This window comes from Euleptes europaea, chromosome 1 (genome assembly GCF_029931775.1).
Source record: "Euleptes europaea isolate rEulEur1 chromosome 1, rEulEur1.hap1, whole genome shotgun sequence".
Taxonomy (NCBI): Eukaryota; Metazoa; Chordata; class Lepidosauria; order Squamata; family Sphaerodactylidae; genus Euleptes; species Euleptes europaea.
The window spans coordinates 4942935-4959549 of NC_079312.1; the positions used below are offsets into that span (position 1 = coordinate 4942935).

Consider the following 16615-nt stretch of genomic DNA (forward strand, 5'->3'; position numbering starts at 1 on the left):
GTCACTAAGGGTGGGGAGGGGGGAGGTAGTTGTGAATTTCCTGCATTGTGCAGGGGGTGGACTTGATGGCCCTGGTGGTCCCTTCCAACTCTATGATTCTATGATTCTATATTATTTCCATGATTTGCGCAACCCTGGGGGGGAGTCAGGAATCTCTGTTGATGGGCTCTGCTGCTCATACAGAAGTTGCACGTTGCAAAAGTTCTTTGTGTCTTCTTCCACAAAGGCAGTAGATGAAAGTCTTTCAAGCTTACAGATACCCTATCCAAGTTTTCCCTCAGACTCCCTTACAGTTATGAGCATATAATGAATTAATCAGAGTCCCCTGTGTTCTAAATGCCGCTGTTCTCTCTCTGATTCTAGCTTCATCCTTATCAGAGAAAATTACAGTTTTACAACACTTCTGTGGGTCAAGTGGATTTGGATGAAAATTTGGACCTGGCAACTGACTTAGACATTGTGAATGTGAGGGTGTTTCCCAATGGTTCCACCCAGATTGTGAAAGTTGGGAGCATAGAAAAACAAGCACGTGGAGAGATAAAGGTGACCATTGATCATCATTCTGAGGTGTTGCTTACGTGGTGTAATGAGGTGAATGTCAGGCCTGTATCACAGTTGGTTTGTTTTAGTTTCGTTTCCCCACTGACTAGACTCAAGGACTGTTGTGCACACCTAAATCCTTTTGAAGCTGTGGGAACCTCAGCACTGTTTATGTCTTGTAATCTCTTGCTATTTTCCATGCTTTTATATTACCAAGTGCAAGCCAGCAAGCTCCATTGCTGTCACCTTTCTTTTATGCTCTGTTAACCTATTTGACCAGTAAAAACAAGCTTCTTTGGACCTGACTGTCTCTGAGGTGGTTTTTGGTTCGATTGGGCCAAGGGCTTACAGTGGGGAAAATCAATTAATTTCTGTCTATTCCTTTGAAGGTCACATATGGTATAATAATCTGACAGAAAGAAAGCTCATATGTTGCCAGAAATTTTGTTAATCTTTAAGGTGCTACTGGACTCTTGCTCTTATGTATGAAAGGACAATGTAATTCTTATGAATCTTTCTTCGGCCTTTTATGCAGGGCTGTTTCCCTCACTGTCACACTACTACTTTGGGTCTTTGTTTTGATTACACTTGTATTTTCCAACCTTCAGAAGTTGCCTTGCTATCCTCCTGTGTTTCCCCCATGTTTTCTAAATGAATTCATAAAATGCGAGGAAGGCATGGAAAGGGGCTGTGGCTCAGTGGTACAACATCTGCTTAGCATGCAGAAGGTTCGAAGTTCATCTTCAGTTAAAGGGACTAGGCAAGTAGGTGATTTGAAAGACCTGAGACCCTGGAGAGGTCAGTCTGAGTAGACAATACTGACTTTGATGGACCAAGGGTCTGTGTCAGCATAAGGCATTTTCATGTGTTCCTGCATAATTCCAACAAAGCCACGAAGCATTCCAGCGGAGATCCCTATGTTAACTACCCATGCATAAAATGCCATTTTCTAAAAATCATTAAGGTGGCTTGATAACTGCAGAAGAAGTGCAACAATTAATCAAATCAATTGTTTTATAAGACAGATTAACCATATTATTATCACATGAATCCCTTCAAGTTTCCCCCAATAATGCTCCCTGTCTTGATGCTTAGAGCCTGCCTACATCCAGGTGCACCGACAGCTGCCTCCCTGGACAAGTGAAAGTGGTCCTGGAAGGAAAACCCATTTGCTGCTATGCCTGTTCTCCATGTGCAGAAGGAACTATCTCCACTCAGGAAGGTGAGTGATTGGAGAAATGGACGTCCCTTTGGTTATGGAGCAAAGAATCAGTTTAATCGATTTTGTTGCATAGCCTCCATCAAGTCCTCTCTCTGATTTGGTGCAAAACAGCTGAGGTCTGGGCTATTAGGATGACAATTTCCAGGGCATGTTAATTTTCCAGTCTGCACTTCGGTCCATTTTTCAATTTTCTTATGGTCTGCTTTGAGTCTGAGGCTCATTTTATGAATTCAGGTATCTGCAGGGCATTTGATGGTGTTTTCGTGCCCTCGACGGGTTATTTTCTTAGGGATTGTTCCTACATGGTTGATTAATCATTTTATGGAACTATGTTTATTTGGTGAGTTGCCTCAAGCAGGCCTCCAGAGAGGTTAAAAATTCTAAATAAATAAATAGATGGTTGATCACAATGGGTAGCCGTGTTAGTCTGTCCATAGCAGTAGAAAAGAGCAAGAGCCCAGTAGCACCTTAAAGACTAACACAATTTCTGCCAGGGGATGAGCTTTCGTGAGCCCCCGCTCATTTCTTCAGATACTGATAGAATGTGATTCCATCTATCCTTATGTAGGGAAGACTGAATTAGACAGGAATCCCATGCCATGAATGCCCTTCTACTCTCTACACTGGACAAACAGGCCAGTCTTTGCAACAAAAATTGAATAGATATGACATCAGAAACCACAACGTTCAGAAACCAGCGGGGGAACAATATAACTTTCCAGGACATTCAGTTGCTGATTTAAGAGTAGCAGTTCTCTTACAAAGGGATTTCAAAGGGAGATTGGAAAGAGAGACTGCTGAATTAAAAATAATAATGAAGTTCAAGAGAATGCATTATCCTGGGTTGTACAGAGATCTGGGATTCCTGTCTCATTACCAATGCTAGTTTCTCCACACCTACTACCCCTCTGCATATCACACCTAATCCAATCAAGCCTGCAAATATCATTCACTTGCTTTTGACATTTACAATGCCATTGCGTGTCTAAGTCCTCTACTTAAGGATAGATGGAATCTCATTCCGGCTGTATCTGAAGAAGTGAGCTGTGGCTCACAAAAGCTCATATCGTGCCAGAAATTTTGTTAGTCTTTAAGGTGCTACTAAACTTTTGCTCTTTTCTACTGTAAGTAGGTCATTGTTGGCACAATCTCGGTACCTATTCTTAATCAGTACAGTTCTTTTAAATCTCCCTCACTGATTTTAAATCTCTGCTTTTGAGTTTGTTTGCCTTTATCTATTTTTTTCTGGTTAATGACTGATTTTGGGATGGGTGTTCTTGCAGTTTTTTTGCCTTGACTTCAAGGACAGAAGAGAGGAGGAATGTTATTAAATGTAGGATTAAAAAACCAATCTCAACCTGATGCACAGTGTTAGCTGAAATGCTCTTTAAATGGGGAATTAGCTGAGCAAACGGTAACTATAATATTTATTAAGTAGGATACAACCAATATATACCAGGGACAGAATCTGTGACCTTAGAATAACGACAGAGGCAAGGGATTCCAAATTAAGAGAGTTTATGTAGTTCAAGCATTCAGTGTAGCACACAAACATACACAGAGAATCTAGGAATTAAAAGGGTGGAGGAGAGAGACGTTCGCCAATGTGGCAGGAGACGTTGACGGGTTATTCTGCACCTTTCCTGTAGAGGAGATGTCCTGAGTTCCATAGACTAAGATTCAGGGTTAGAGGAGCAAGGGATAGGGGTTCCTCTGTACTCGGCCAGCAAGGCGGGAGGGGGAGCGTGACCAGGCTGTGCAAAACCCAACTCACAGAGAGATGGCAAATATGCCAGGGAAAGACCTAAGGTAACGTTATGGACCGAGGGGACCCTAGATATACTGTTTTCTGGTGGCGGGGGTAATTGGATTACCCCTCCGTGGTTCCTGTGTGACAAAAGGTGACAAAAGACCCTAATGTTCGGCTGCTGGGGAGGGGGAAGAATAATTTGGAAACCCTATTCTAATTCCAGTGACTTGGGCAACAACAGGAGAAACCAGGAGTATCTGCAGATTGGATTAATGATCTAAAACAATAGGCGCAATCTTGCTCCGTCCGGGGATCGTCACTTGGCATTGCTGGAGGGATGACTCATCGTTGATATCAGGATGTTTATGATACAGGGGGCAGTACGAAAGGATATCCTCAGTTGATTCTGGTTCTTTCATCTGACAGCTGCAAATTATTTTGTTCCAGGGGATACCCCTGTATCTGCCAGAAACTATAACTGATGGGAAACTATAACTGTGTTTAATCTGGCTAACCTAAAGGCTCTGCACTGGGAGTGGTGGGTAAAGTTGAAAAAATAATCGGCCATTGATCTTTTTGGAAAGGAAAGGCCAAAAGATGTAGGTGAGCAGATCTTGTTTGCTCCCGCATTTATTTTCTGCAATTCCATATATTGTGGATATGAAAGAGATGTTCATGATGCTGAAGTCACTCTTCTTCTTTCCAGATGCAGAACATTGCAACAAGTGCCCAGAAGACCATCACCCCAACACAGCCCACACTCAGTGCATTCCCAAGGATATTAGCTTCCTATCTTATGAGGAGACTTTGGGGATTGTCCTCATTTTCTTCATCCTGTTCTTGTCCGTAGTCACAGTTCTAATTTTAGGGATCTTCATTAAGTACATTGATACTCCCGTAGTTAAAGCCAACAACCGAAACCTCACCTTTATTCTAATTGTCTCCCTCCTGCTTTCCTTTCTGTCCTCCCTTCTGTTCATTGGCCAACCAAGGATGGTGACCTGTCTTCTCCGACAAACTGCCTTCAGCATCATCTTCTGCATTGCTGTTTCTTCTGTGTTGGCCAAAACAATCACTGTGGTGGTGGCCTTCATGGCCACCAAGCCAGGAAACAGGATGAGGAAATGGCTGGGGAAGGGTCTGGCAAAGTCCATTGTCATTTCTTGTTCTGCTGCTGAAGTTGTCTTCTGTGCTATCTGGCTGGGCATCTCTCCTCCTTTCCCAGAGTCTGACATGCACTCCCATCAAGGACAGATCACACTGCAGTGCAATGAAGGGTCTGTGGCCATGTTTTATGGTGCCCTGGGCTACATGAGCTTCCTGGCTGCCATCTCCTTCATAGTAGCTTTCCTGGCTAGGAAGCTTCCTGGGGCCTTCAATGAAGCCAAGCTGATCACCTTCAGCATGCTGGTGTTTTGCAGTGTGTGGCTGTCCTTTGTACCCACCTACCTGAGCACGAAGGGGAAATATATGGTAGCCGTGCAGGTCTTTTCCATCTTGGCCTCCAGTGGAGGGCTGTTGGGTTGCATCTTCCTCCCCAAATGTTATATTATTGTAGTGAGACCTGATCTCAATATCAAGGACCATCTCACGATGAAAAGTCAAGGTGGAATTTGAAATTCAGTGCAGTGTTTTTCATTTTTGCAGTTCTAACCACCATGTTGACAGTAAACTTGCCTCACCATTGAACTCCCTGATATGCTACTGAAGAAAAGTTCCTTCACGTACATCAAGACAGATGCTATTCGAAACAATGGCCTCAGCTAATTCCTTTTATATAATTGTGATTCTGGGAGATATCTAAGCATCACCTAGATATTAGCAACCTACTAATTTATCAAAACTAGAAGAATCATCTCTGCATTTCAAGACTATTTGATTTCCTTTTTCGTTCATTCTTCTTTACAATCTCCAATGTACATTTGGCTACTTAGAAACCCATTGTATTGTAATCTGTAGGTGAAACAACTAAGTAATTCTTATGAATCTTACAGTTTTTTTTAAAAAAAGCCATCCCTATTCCTTCACATATGTCATAGAATCAGAGCAAAATATCCTAACAAAAATTCAGGCTGTACAGACAGAAGTACAACAAATCCATGTCGACCTGGCTGCTATAAAACTAACGGCAGATACAGCGAACCAGAAGGCAGACGCCAATCGGGGAAAAAATCAAGAACTCACAAGGAAACTGGAGGAATATAACTCTAGACAAAAAAGAAGAAATTTGAGGTTTTTTGGAATATCGGAAGATATTCCTCCAAGCCAGCTGGAACTAGAATTAGTACAATGGATGCAAGGTCTGAACATCCAGATTGAGCAAGAGGATATAGAATGCGCTCATGGTGGAGCAAGACCTGGGTGTCCTGGGGGGGGCAGAGCAGTGTTAATGGCATTTGCAAGAGAAAAGAGGTGTGATGAAGTTTACAACGCTTTGAGAAAGCAGAAGGACTTACAGTTCAGAGGGAGAGCAGTATACGTCCGGCAGGACTTGAGCCCAAAGATCCTGAGCTTCTGCAGAGAAATGCAGCCATTTGCCATGAAACTTTTTGAAAGAGGAATTAAATTTACTTGGGCGCACCCAGCCATCATTCTGGTGTTCAGAAATGGGAAAAGATACCGGGCCAGGAATCCAGCTGAGACAGAGAAGTTGTTACAAGACCTCAAAAAGAATCCAATTTCAGAGCAGCAGGATGAGACGGAGGCACAACAAAGCGATCCTGAACAAGGACATTCATCACAGACACAAGTTAAGAGACTCAGACATGCAAATTCCTCACCATAAGGAAAAATGAAATGTTTGTGAAACATTGAGAAACACTTGTGAAATGTTTAATGAGAGGGTAAGCAGGGGGATCAGTGGGCTAAGGTTTTTCTTAAAAATGTATGGACTACAACCTAGGGGGGAGGAGTTGGGACCGCAGTTCTTTTTTTTTTTTTAAAGTATAGAGAATGGGAGTTGTTTTTTTTTCCTCCTGGCTGCTCTTAGGTGCTTTCTCACACTTTACAATGGGGTGAGGAGTTGGAAGCAAACAATAAATCATGAGCATATTCTGAAGGAAATATATAACAAAAATGAGTAAATTGATTAATATTGTATCTCTCAATGTTAATGGGTTGACTTCAAATACTAAGAAATATAGAATAATGACCTTGGCAAGGTCACTAGGGGCAGGTGTGCTATGCCTCCAAGAAACACATAAGGCCAAGCGTGATTTCAGGCCTATGATAATTTCAAGGTCGTATAGAGTCGTAGCACAGTCACGTGGTACAAAAAATGTTAGGGGAGTAGCAATCTTAGCCCACACCAATTTAAACGTAGAAGTGTTAGAGATAAAGAAAGATACAGAAGGTAGATATGTTTTTTTAAAAGCGAAGACTGAAGGTAAACTATTTACAATAGTTAGTATATATAGGGCTGTCGATTCGGTTCGTCCCGAACAAAAAAAAGCCGAATTTCCCCCGATTCGGCGGTTTTTTGGTTTGGATTGAACTAAACTCAAAAAAGGTGGGAAAACGGGGAGCCGAATTCGGCGAGTTCGGGGTGTTTGCGAATAAATTCGACAAATTCGGGCTCTTTAAACAGATTGCACGCCTTCATCTATGAGAATTTCCCAACATGGAGTGAGCAACTCTCTATGTTGGTTACTACCAGAAATAAATACATTAATAATTTGAGATATACTGACGACACTACATTATTGGCAGAAAATACTGAAGATTTGAAATGACTACTACTGAAAGTTAAAAAAGAAAGTGCCAAAGCAGGACTACAGCTGAACATCAAGAAAACAAAAGGAATGACTACAGGACTACAGGAGACTACAGGAGAATTACACAACTTTAAGGTTGACAATGAGGAAACTGAAATTGTTCAAGACTTTCTATTCCTTGGCTCCACCACCAACCAAAAGGGAGACTGCAGCCAAGAAATCAGAAGGAGATTGAGACTGGGAAGGGCAGCCATGAAGGAGCTAGAAAAGATTTTGAAGTGTAAGGAGGTGTCACTGGCCACCAAGACTAGATTAATTCATGCCATCGTATTCCCTATTACTATGTATGGGTGTGAAAGCTGGACAGAGAAGAAAGCTGACAGGAAGAAAATAGATTCCTTTGAAATGTGGTGTTGGAGGAGAGTGTTACGGATTCCGTGGACTGCCAAAAAAACAAATCAGTGGGTTCTAGATCAAATCAAGCCTGAACTGGCCCTGGAAGCTAAAATGACTAAACTGAGGCTATCGTATTTTGGTCACTGACGGGGGAACTAGTGGATTAGCAGTTATCCAGAATCCACCACCAGAACTCCTTGGCTTTGTAGAAAACAGTGTGCGTTTATTTTGTGCAGTGCACAGATAAAAACAACCATCACGTACATTCACTCCACTATATTTCCCCAACAACAGAGTAATTATCACACGGACTTATATACAGTACTGCACCAGATACCAATTAGACCACCTGTAGACCTGCCCACAGTATTGCATCAGCCTACTGCCTAAATTTGGTTTGCTGCAGTTCACTCTGGGACCTGCAAGGCTCTTGCTGCCTCTTGCATCAGCTTAGATGTCCCTGATCTGACAGCTCTTTGACAACTGTCTCTGTCAAACTTATTATGAGCAACTTGTATCTCTGATAGTCACTTCATGAGACAACAAGAGTCACTAGAAAAGACAGTCATGCTAGGAAAAGTTGAGGGCAGCAGGAGAAGAGGAAGACTCAACAAGAGATGGATTGACTCAATAAATGAAGCCACAGCCTTCAATTTGCAAGATCTGAGCAAGGCTGTCAAAGATAGGACATTTTGGAGGACTTTCATTCATAGGGTCGCCATGAGTCGGAAGCGACTTGACGGCACTTAACACACACACAATCCGCTGAAATGAAGACACCTCTGTCTCTTGAAGAAACTAAGGATACACAGAATGCAATAGAAATGGAGAGGGTACATGTTTATAAAATATTGAGTGTATTGTAGCAAGAAGCAAAGGTTCTGAGACTTACCTGAAGCCAGATTTGGTGTCCTGGGCTGGGGTGTGAGGCAGAAGGGCAATGTGGGAGCTGTAGGCTTCTTGGTGGCTGAGCACATGTTGGCTCACTGTCATTTCACCCCTCCCAGCTGGGTTCCAAGGCTAGCCCGGCCCAGCCAATCAGGCTCCTGCAATGGGCTCAAACAAGCCTATCAGGAGAGGGTGGAGTTTTCAAGGACAGGGGCGGGTGAGCAGAGCAGGAGGGGAGTTTTCACTTTGGTCCTCCTGCTCTGCATTTAAAGGGAGCTCACCCGCCCACCAGCTCAGTCCCTCTTCGGCTTTCTCCCTCCCATCCTTGTTCTGTGGGCACTATTTGTTACCATGTCACAACTTGACCAGGGTAACCATGGGGTAGATTGGTTTGTTGGGGGAAAGCAGCCTGCATGCCCTTTTCCTCTGCCTTGGGGGACCCCAATAAGGGGTTTGGGGTGAGGCCATGAGTTGCTACATGCCCGGTTTGGGGGCTGTATGGTTGGCCTTTACATGGGTAGCTGGGGAACCACCAAGTGGCTCATGCCCAGGTGAATTTCTGCACCACCATCCCTTGCTACTCCCAGTGGGAGTGCTGGGAGACGGATGCTCACATCAGTTCACATGGGGTTGGCTGATGCCCCAATCCAGCCCCCATGCTACACCAATGCATTTTCAGCTGTTTGCCAATAAATAGTTGTGGACATTTTTTCTCCAATTTCTGTGTTGTGTTGTTTTAATGTTTGAGCGTTACTACTCAGAATCTACTTTCAGCATTACTACTCAGAATCAAGTGGGCTGATGACCCAATGCTTACACCCCAAATTAGCCCTGGGACAACAAAAGAATACGTTATTGTTATGAGTTTAATGAACCGTTTGTGCTTAGTTCTGACTTGAGATGGTATTTTGCTCTAGGCGGCAACCTGCCACATCTTGTGGAAACTTGTGAAAATGGGTCCCCCTTCACCCAGCTGATGGAAGCTGCTCCAGCACATAGATGCTCGAGTTCTGATTATGGGGTAATGATGCTGTTATTCAAAGATGTGGGTGACATGACAGCCAATGGGAAGGCATTGACTACCTGGCCTTTACCCAGTCTCTCATTGGCCTGGCCACAGATTCAGCAATCCATACTGCTGTATTCTGAAGGTCATTCTTCAGTGAAAGTTAGACCAAACTCACATGGCCCTTCCATGACCCAAGCCACACTATTGAGCCATGTTGGTGAGTTCATGCAAACATGTTTTCTCCATCTCTTCCCCTTGTGAGCAAACCCAAAGGGAGAGTCGGAAATGTCACAGATGATCTCCTGTGGAGTTATTCAAATCATGGTGATTTATTTCTCATCTTCCCAATGCTCCAGGGATTTTTCTGAAGTTCAGCGTGGAAACCAGTCAGGTCAACATGAGAACCAAGAGCAAAATGATGTAATGTCTTGCAACAGGTCTGGAAACTAGTATATATCAGCCTCTTGTTGCCATGAGTTCAGGGGATGAGATGTGTTGGGGGTGAGGACTCTGATGGTGTGAAGCTTGAGATCATCCCCTTTCCACACGACTAGACTGAAGCAATACTGCTCAAGTGACTGAAGCCTCCATCGTCCCAGTGGACCTGCAACTTTTCCTGTCAGTCTTTGAGAGGGACCTAAAATGATCCTCCAGCTACTTCTACTACTGCTGCTTCTTAAAGCCTGCATGGTGGGGAGTACCAATTGCCCACTGACTGTGACAGTGGATGAAATAGAACCAGTTAATATCTTCCGACCTGGAGACCACGTCATTGCTGGACTTATCTCTGTAGCAAATACTACACTTCCCTTACGGACCTTCAGGGAGTCTCCCTTTGTCAAAGCATATAAGTAAGTCAGTCCTTGGTGAACTTCTTAAAGGGATATGATGGGGCAGAGTTTTGGGCTTTTTCTTCTTTACAAATGACAGTGTGCCACTTGGCCTCTGTCTCCTGCATCTATTAATTATTGAGCCAATATTGCTCACTGTCTTTGGTGGCAATTCTGGAATGATGCATCTTATAATGTGCCATCAAACTGGTAAAGAAAGAGAGGCTTGGGGTCATCTCAAGACCTCACTACCACAGCTCTTTGAAAGCCAATGCCAGGGAGTTAATCACATTAAAATAAACGAATAACTGGCAAAGAACCTTCAGCAGGGATACTTTTGAGATCTGTCCCTCAAAGATTAGCTGATAACTCTTTGTCCATAATGATGGGCAGAGATCTTCTTGATTCAGGAGGATTAAAGCCCAATCCAATGTATGTTTAGTGGAGAGTAACTTATTCTGGAATCGGGGGGACTTTTGTTTGAGCAAACAGAGATCAGGCTGCCAGTTACTACTTTAAAGTACGTCTTTCAGCTGATATTTCACAATAACCTTTTTTGCCAGTATCCCAAAATAAGGACACCAGAATAGCTTTATGCCTTAAATATGGCGTCTGGCCTGAATATGCAATTCCCATTTCCCTGGGTAAGCAACCCTCAAAAAGCTAACTGTTTAGCAATGGAAGTTGTTGCAAACTTAAGCAGAAGTTTCTGGATTTCCACATGTACCCCAATATTGGGTTATCATCCAAAACTGTGCAGTACATCGTCTAGGTCCTGAGACTGGCTTCCCTTTCACCTCCCTGGCTGTCACAAAAATCACAAAAAACAATCCTGGAGAAATCACAAAGGCTGAAGTAAATGGCCTAACTATACAATATTACATGTATTATTTGTTTGCAGGTACCCACTGATGTACTGGCACCTCCTCTCCTTTTCATTGGCTATTCAGGAGATCAATCAGAATCCCAGGCTCTTACCAAATAATATCACCTTGGGCTATACTGTCTATGAAAGCGTTATTCTTTCCAGGGTGACCTATAACGCTTTGCTAGGCCAGCTCCCCTCTGCCGACGAGGCCATTCCAAACTACAAATGTGGCAGAAAGAATAATCTGGTGGCTGTTCTTGAAGGGTTCGAATCTGAAATCTCAATCATCATTTCAAGCTTGCTGAGCACCTACAAAATCCCTCAGGTATGAATTGGGGAAGGCGCTTTTGTCTCAGAAGAAGGCATTGGCGGACACTAATACGTTTTGTGCACAGGTCAACATCAGGTTTTAGTAAAGCGGAGAGGGGTTTGAGAGAGGATTTACTTCCTCTGGTTGTTCATACAGATCACTGTTCACATGAGCTGCATCACATTTTAAAACACTGTTTGTTTACCTGGGGAGGAGCAGTTATGCAACTGTGTGCCAAAAGTGTGCCAAAAGTGTCTTCTTTCTTAAGTGAGCTGTATGAATTGGGGAGGGGGGCAATTTTTCCAAAGAAGACATTGGTGGCTATCAAAATGTTTCTCATACATACCAAACATTTGGTTCCATATGCCATTATGACATACCAGATGCTGGTACAGATAGGGGGCCTAACATCCTAAATCTTACAACGTTATTTCTGGGATACATACTGGATGACTTAGTCAGGGTTACACACCTCAGGTTCTGACGGGATGGGGTCATCACTAAGGCAAAACCTGTCTCCTATTTCTGACACTGGGAGGTCGGGTCTCAACTGAAAGGTTATCATCATGGTTATCATATTATCAAGGTTATCATCATGAAGGTGCAAGAGGCATTTTGCTATTTATTGACATTTGTTTACAGTGAAGAAACCAAAATATATCCTTTTTTCATTAGGTCAGTCATGGTTTTCCTTTGGCATTTCTTAAGGACAAAGCTCACTTTCCTTTTTACTACCAAATGGCCCCCACAGAAAAACCCCAGTACCTGGGAATTGTCAAACTGCTCCTGCATTTCCGATGGACGTGGGTTGGTCTTTTTGCTCCAGATAATGACAAAGGGGAAGAGTTCAGGAGCACCTTGACGGCTCTCATGCTCAAGAGCAGCATTTGTGTTGCCTTCTCACAGAGCATCCCTGAAAATGGTGTTATGAAAAAATTTTGGTCACAGGAAAAACATGTGCACATGTTTTCTTTTCTCAGGAAAGGCCAATTAAATGTGATTGTTTTCCATGGATATGTAGAGCAGGTATTTGTTCTTGAAATAATCTTACACAACATTCATTATACCACAAAAGTAAAAGCTGGTATAATTTTGATCACCACCTGTTTGTTGGACTCCCTCATGAGCTTGGAATGTAATCTGGATTCCGGTGAGCTCCCGATTCATGGATCTCTCTCCATCATGAGACAGACAAAGAAAAGGATGGTGCATCACTATAACCAAATTTGTGACCCACTTATTGTGGAATTTGCAACGAAAGCATTTGATCCTTTCTATTCACAGCCTGTTTTGTCTGTGAGAGGCCTCGGGAGATACAGAGAAAAGGAGAAGCTAGAGGCCAGACCCTGGGAGCTCCTGAAAGAACATTTGCCTACCAGGGCCGTCAGTGTTTACACCTCTGTTCAGGCAGTAGCACATGCATTACATGCCGCATATTCATCCAGATCGGAGCGGACAATGAGGGTGCACGGAGACAGACTGGGACATCAGCAAATACAGCCTTGGCAGGTATTCATTTCCCCTGAATTAAGAATAATAAGCAGCAGTTTTTCGTTGGAAGGTTTATTGTGGAATCCTCTTGATTGGTGTGGATCCTGTCACCCATTTTGGCAACTTTAAAATACCAGGAATTCAGGCCCTAAATAAGTTTCAGGTCACCTCCCCAAGGTTAAGAAATACCAAGAACCCTGCTGGATTCAAGCAGTGGTCCATCTAGTCCAGTTCCTCATCTCACAAAGTGGCCAACTGGTTCCTCTGGAGGTCAAACAACAGGGCATAGAGGGTGAGGCTTCTCCCTAATGTTGGCTCCTGGCACTGGGATTGAGATGTTTACTTCCTCTGAACATGGAGATTCCCTTTAGGCACCATGGCTAATAGCCACTAAGAGACATCTCCTCCATTAATCTATCTAATCTCTTTTTAAAGCTGTCTATGTCTCTGGCCATCTCTACATCTTCTGGCAGTTAATACCCCATTTTAATCAGTCGCTGTGTAAAGAAGGATTTCCTTTTGTCTGTTTTCAACCTACTGCCCATCAGCTTCGTTTGAACACCCTTGAGGTCTAATGTTTTGGAAAAGGGAGAAATATAATTGCATTCCATTACATTGGTTAATCCTGTTAATAGTTTAACAACAGCTGTATATATAACAGCTAATTCTGCTGGCCTAATCTAACTTTTATTATTATCATACTGACAATTGACATCAAGTCTGCCATCTTCACTTAATGTAACTTCATGAATGCTGATTCTGTGACCTTAGGCAAATGATGAGAGGGAGGGCATCTTGGCCATCTTCTGGTCACTAGGGATGTGTGTGTGTGTGGGGGGGGGGAGGTAGTTGTGAATTTCCTGCATTGTGCAGGGGGTTGGACTAGATGACCCTGGTGGTCCCTTCCATCTCTATGATTCTAAACAAACATAAAGGATGCTTTGATTTTAAAGGGCTTAAAATCACAAACAAACTGTTTTTGAGAAAAAGATTTGACAGCTCAGGTAATAAGGATATTAATGTTAAATGTATCTCATCACTGAGACTGAATTTTAAATTATAACATTATAACCTGTTACAACTACCTGCCCACAGCTGGTGGCTGGTGTCAGTCGCTCTCTCTCTCTAGGTCAGGCAAAGGAATGTAGAGTAAGTGTAGTATATCATGCAGGAGTCAAACAGGGAGCTACAATAGAGTTTTAAGTGTAGCGTGTGTCCTAGGAAAGTAAGATAAGAACATGAGAGCATAAGAAAAGCCCTGCTGGATCAGACCAAGGGACATCAAATCCAGCAGTCTGTTCACACAATGGCCAACCAGGTGCCTCTAGGAAACCCTCAAACAAGACGACTGCAGTAGCACCATCCTACCTGTGTTCCACAGCACCCAAGATAATAGGCCTGCTCCTCTGATCCTGGAGAGAATAGGTATGCATCATGACTAGTAGCCATTTTAACTAGTAGCCATGAATCCCCCTCTTTCATGCCATAGTATTCCCCATTACTAGGCATGGGTGTCAAAGTTGGATAACGAAGAATGAGGACAGGAAGAAAGTTGATTCATTTGAATGGTGGTGCTGGAGGACAGTTTTACAGGTACCGTGGACCGTCAAACAGAGAAATCGGTGTGTTCTAGATCAAATCAAGCCTGACCTCTCTCTAGAAGCTCTAATGACTCACCTGAGGCTGTTGGACTTTGGTCACATTATGAAGAAAAAGAAGAAGAGTTGGTTTTTATACCCCACTTTACCTTGAGGAGTCTCAAACTGACTTACAATCAGAATCCTTTTGTATAGGTTTTTTCCATTTACATTGTTAACCCTGCAGTCATTCTTTCAGACACTGCAGTGCTTTTCCTAACCTGTGGAATGATTTCTGTTAAATCCGCGTGGGAAGGATTCACAAGGTCAGAGACAGAGTTCAAACAGCAACACTTTATTGTGGTACAGAACACAACTGGAGAACTGTGCAATGGGGCCCTGCTTATATGCCCCCCTGGCTGCCTGCGGCCACTCCCCTCGATCCATGATGGGGGAAAACAACCCCCGGGGTGCCAATGGCATGTCCCGGCTTAGGGCCAATGGGGCTCTCTGACAAGGGCCAATAGAGTGAGCAGGGGGCGCCCTCAATCTGGACGGTTGAGACCTTTGCTGCGCCGTGGACCTTGTGAAGGTGGATGCTGTGCAGCTGGTCGTCGGGATGGTAGCGGTAGGGTGTGGCGCCAGCCCCGGTGGCGAACTCGTGCACCGGCCGCACGATGGGCTCCTTCTGGCTGGGAAGAGCCAGTTGACCCTTCTTGGCGGAGCGGCAGACTTTGGTGAGGTGGCCGCTAAGGCCGCATCCATGGCAGACGGTGTTGCGGAAGCAGCATGTGCGGCGGTCGTGCTGGTCCCTGCAGCTGGAGCATGGGCGGGGAAGCTGGCCCTGCGACCTGTGCCCCCAGGAGGCCATTTTGTGGGCCTCAGCTTCACCGTCCCCATTGCTGGCGCTCTCGTAATGGACGGGAGCCGGACCTGCAGGAGGAGGCGCGGTACTCCGGTCGCCCAGGCGGTCAGCCCTGGAAGAGGAGTCGGCAGCTATGGCTTCCTCGACGGAGTCTCGAGGATCTTCGCGGGAGCCAGCAGGGACTGGACGAGCTGGAAAGTCCGCGGGCCACACATGCTGAGGAACAGCGAGCGCTTCTTGCCGACATCGATGATATCGTTGGTGTCCATGAAGCACATTACCTGGTCAGCGTAGCTTTCCCACTCGCTGGGGCTGGCGGAGTTGAATGGTTCTAGTGAGCCTCGGGTGGCCATCAAAGGGAGGTGTTGCGTCTCTCTTGAGAATCCAAGCGAATCAGCAATCAGGCCGGGCTGCTTACTGGGCACAGCGAGGTCGCGGAGCGAGGCGAGAGCTGTGGGGCAGCTGGCTTGTGATTCAGCGATGTGGACCGGGCTGCCTACCGGTCACTTGCGAAATGGCGGAATGAGAGTGATTCAGCAGATCAGCCGGACCGCTCTTCAGTCTTCGTCGCCACTGTTAAGTCCGCGTGGGAAGGATTCACGAGGTCAGAGACGGAGTTCAAACAGCAACGCTTTATTGTGGTATGGAACAGAACTGGAGAACTGTGCAATGAGGCCCTGCTTATATGCCCCCCTGGCCACCTGTGGCCAGTCCCCCCGATCCATGATAGGGGGGAAACAATCCCCGGGGTGCCAATGGCATGTTCCGGCTTAGGGCCAATGGGGCACTCTGACAAGGGCCAATAGCATGAGCAGGGGCCAGGAGCCTTCATTGGGGATTCAAGCTCCTGGGTTCCCCCTGCTTACTATCCCAACTATTTACATACATAACACTTTCTATCTGGTCTTCAATTAGAGTGGTTTTAAATAGCTTCCAAGCATCTCCTAGGGATATGACACTTTTGTGTTTGCCTTTCACCTTCCTTTGAACTCCCCCCCTTTTCTAAAGCTCCCTCTTTTGAAATAAAATATTACAGTTTGGGATTTATGGATAACTTTAATTTATATGAATTGGACTTAATAGCATTCTGGTCACTGTTTCCAATGGTGCAACAACCTCTCTCTCCTGTTCTTGAGCCCCGCTCAGAACCAAGTCC

At 44.5% G+C, this 16615-nt stretch overlaps 1 protein-coding gene across 1 annotated transcript; it reads left to right on the top strand.

Moving 5' to 3' along the window:
* Nucleotides 1–4172: 4172 nt before the first annotated feature.
* On the top strand, nt 4173–5129 carry LOC130493403 (vomeronasal type-2 receptor 26-like). The gene has a single exon (XM_056867167.1). It carries the CDS (start codon nt 4173–4175, stop codon nt 5127–5129), a length of 957 nt encoding a protein of 318 aa, XP_056723145.1.
* The last annotated feature ends 11486 nt before the right edge of the window (nt 5130–16615 follow it).